General features: G+C 43.6%; 1 protein-coding gene across 1 annotated transcript; it reads left to right on the forward strand.

The window, feature by feature from the left end:
- Nucleotides 1–1,114: 1,114 nt before the first annotated feature.
- On the forward strand, nucleotides 1,115–2,074 carry LOC142437651 (olfactory receptor 7E178-like). Its single transcript, XM_075540747.1, has one exon. The coding sequence runs from the start codon at nucleotides 1,145–1,147 to the stop codon at nucleotides 2,072–2,074; it is 930 nt and encodes a 309-aa protein (XP_075396862.1). The 5' UTR covers nucleotides 1,115–1,144.

Below are 2,074 nucleotides of genomic sequence, written 5' to 3' on the forward strand. Positions count from 1 at the left end.
GAGCTTGTTAACCACCACAGGTCCCAGTGAGAGCAAGAGTAATAGGGTAACCCAGAGGTCCCAAAGTGGTCAGAGATAGGGTAAAAACCCGTTGAGCTAAAGAATCTAAAAGGGCTAAGCTGTATGGAGAGGTAGCCCCATATTGAGAAACAGCCTTTTTTAATTCCTTTATGAGGGTGAATTTGAGCCCAACATAATTTTCGACAGGATCCCCCTGCTCATCTACGGTCTTGGTAACTGGGAAAGCATGTACAGGAGAGAAATCGTCCTCCTCTCTTTCTGCAGGCATTTTCTTTGTAGGGAGATGTTGCCTAAGCTGTTGAATTGGGTGGCCCATTTCCATCCCTTATTCTGGTTCTGACACCCTTTGACTCCCTGATCTCAAAGTCTGCAGCCCGGTAATCAGAAAGATGTAACTCTTTTAGTTTTATGTGTTCTTTAAGCTGACTAATTTATCCTTTAAGATCCTCTATTATAGGAGGACCATTGGCCCCCTATCATCACTTTCTAGGCAAATAATGTCAATCTCCTTCTCTGGTGGAGACTCTCTGATATCTGTTTTAGAATGGACTTTTAGTATTTCTTCCATCTGGGCGATGGCTGCCATTATTTGCAGACAACTCTCCTTTATATCTATCAAATCTTTAATTAAATTCCAATAAGAAAAAGCTTTAACAGGAATTCATTCTGGTCAAAAGATCTCATAATAATGCTCTAAAGCACTGCCAACCCATTTCCATCTTTTTATATCAGTTACCAAACAGGATGTCCCTCTTTAGGGACTGGTCTCTCCTGACAATATGTCCAAAGTCTGTAAGATGAAGTCTTGCCATCCTAAGGCGCACTCTGGCCTTCCTTCTTCCCATACAGGTGGGTTAGTCCTTTTAGCATGCCGTGGTGTTTTCAATAATCTCCTGCATCACATTCAGATGAATGGATTCTTCTAGAGCCTTCCTTATCCAAATCTGACTTGCACATGCAGTTTGGAGAGCTACAAGGAAGTCATCTGCTGACGTTACTGGAGTCAGAGGTCCTCAAGTATGAACGCTTACAAATTTCCATGATTTATTTGTGAACACTGTGTGTCTGTAAACCTATTACCTTTAACAATCCTCTTTTCTTTTTCAAAAGCCTTCTGGAAATCATGGACTTGAAGAATCTAACAGGCATCCAAGAATTCCTTCTCCTGGGCCTTTCTGAGGATCCAAAACTTCAGAACCTCCTCTTTGGCCTTTTCCTGTGCATATACCTGATCACGGTGGCTGGGAATCTTCTCATCACCCTGGTGATCAGCTCAGACCCGCATCTCCACACACCCATGTACTTCTTCCTCTCCAGTCTGTCCTTGGCTGACACTGGGTTCATCTCCACTACTGTCCCCAAGATGCTGGTGAACACTCAGACACAGATCAAATCCATCACCTATGTGGGCTGCCTGACACAAGTGTCCTTCTTTTATCTCTTTGTGTGCCTGGACAGTATGTTACTCAGCGTGATGGCTTATGACAGGTTCATAGCCATCTGTCACCCCCTGCACTACACTGCTATCATGAACTCCCGCCTCTGTGGCTTGCTTGTTTTGATATCTTTCTTCATTAGTCTTCTGGACTCCCTGATGCATACTTTAATGGTCTCACAACTTACCTTTTGTGCAGATGTGGAAGTGCCTAGTTTCTTCTGTGACCCTCTGCACCTCCTCAACCTTGCCTGCTCTGACACCTCCAAACACACCATACTAGTATATTTCATCAGTGTCATCTTTGGTGGCATTCCAGCCTCAGGGATACTTTTCTCTTACACTCGAATTATTTCCTCCATTCTGAGACTCGCATCTTCAGGTGGGAAGTATAAAGTCTTTTCCACCTGTGGCTCTCACCTGACAGTGGTTTGCTTATTTTATGGAACAGGTATTGGAGTGTACCTCAGTTCATCTGTCTCATCTTCTACAAAGAATGGTGCAGTGGTTTCAATGATCTATGCTGTATTCACTCCCATGCTGAACCCCTTCATTTATAGCTTGAGGAATAAGGACATCAAGAGAGCCTCGTGGAGGTTCCTTAGTGGAAGGAAATAA

Source organism: Tenrec ecaudatus, chromosome 1 (assembly GCF_050624435.1).
Source record: "Tenrec ecaudatus isolate mTenEca1 chromosome 1, mTenEca1.hap1, whole genome shotgun sequence".
Classification (NCBI taxonomy): Eukaryota; Metazoa; Chordata; class Mammalia; order Afrosoricida; family Tenrecidae; genus Tenrec; species Tenrec ecaudatus.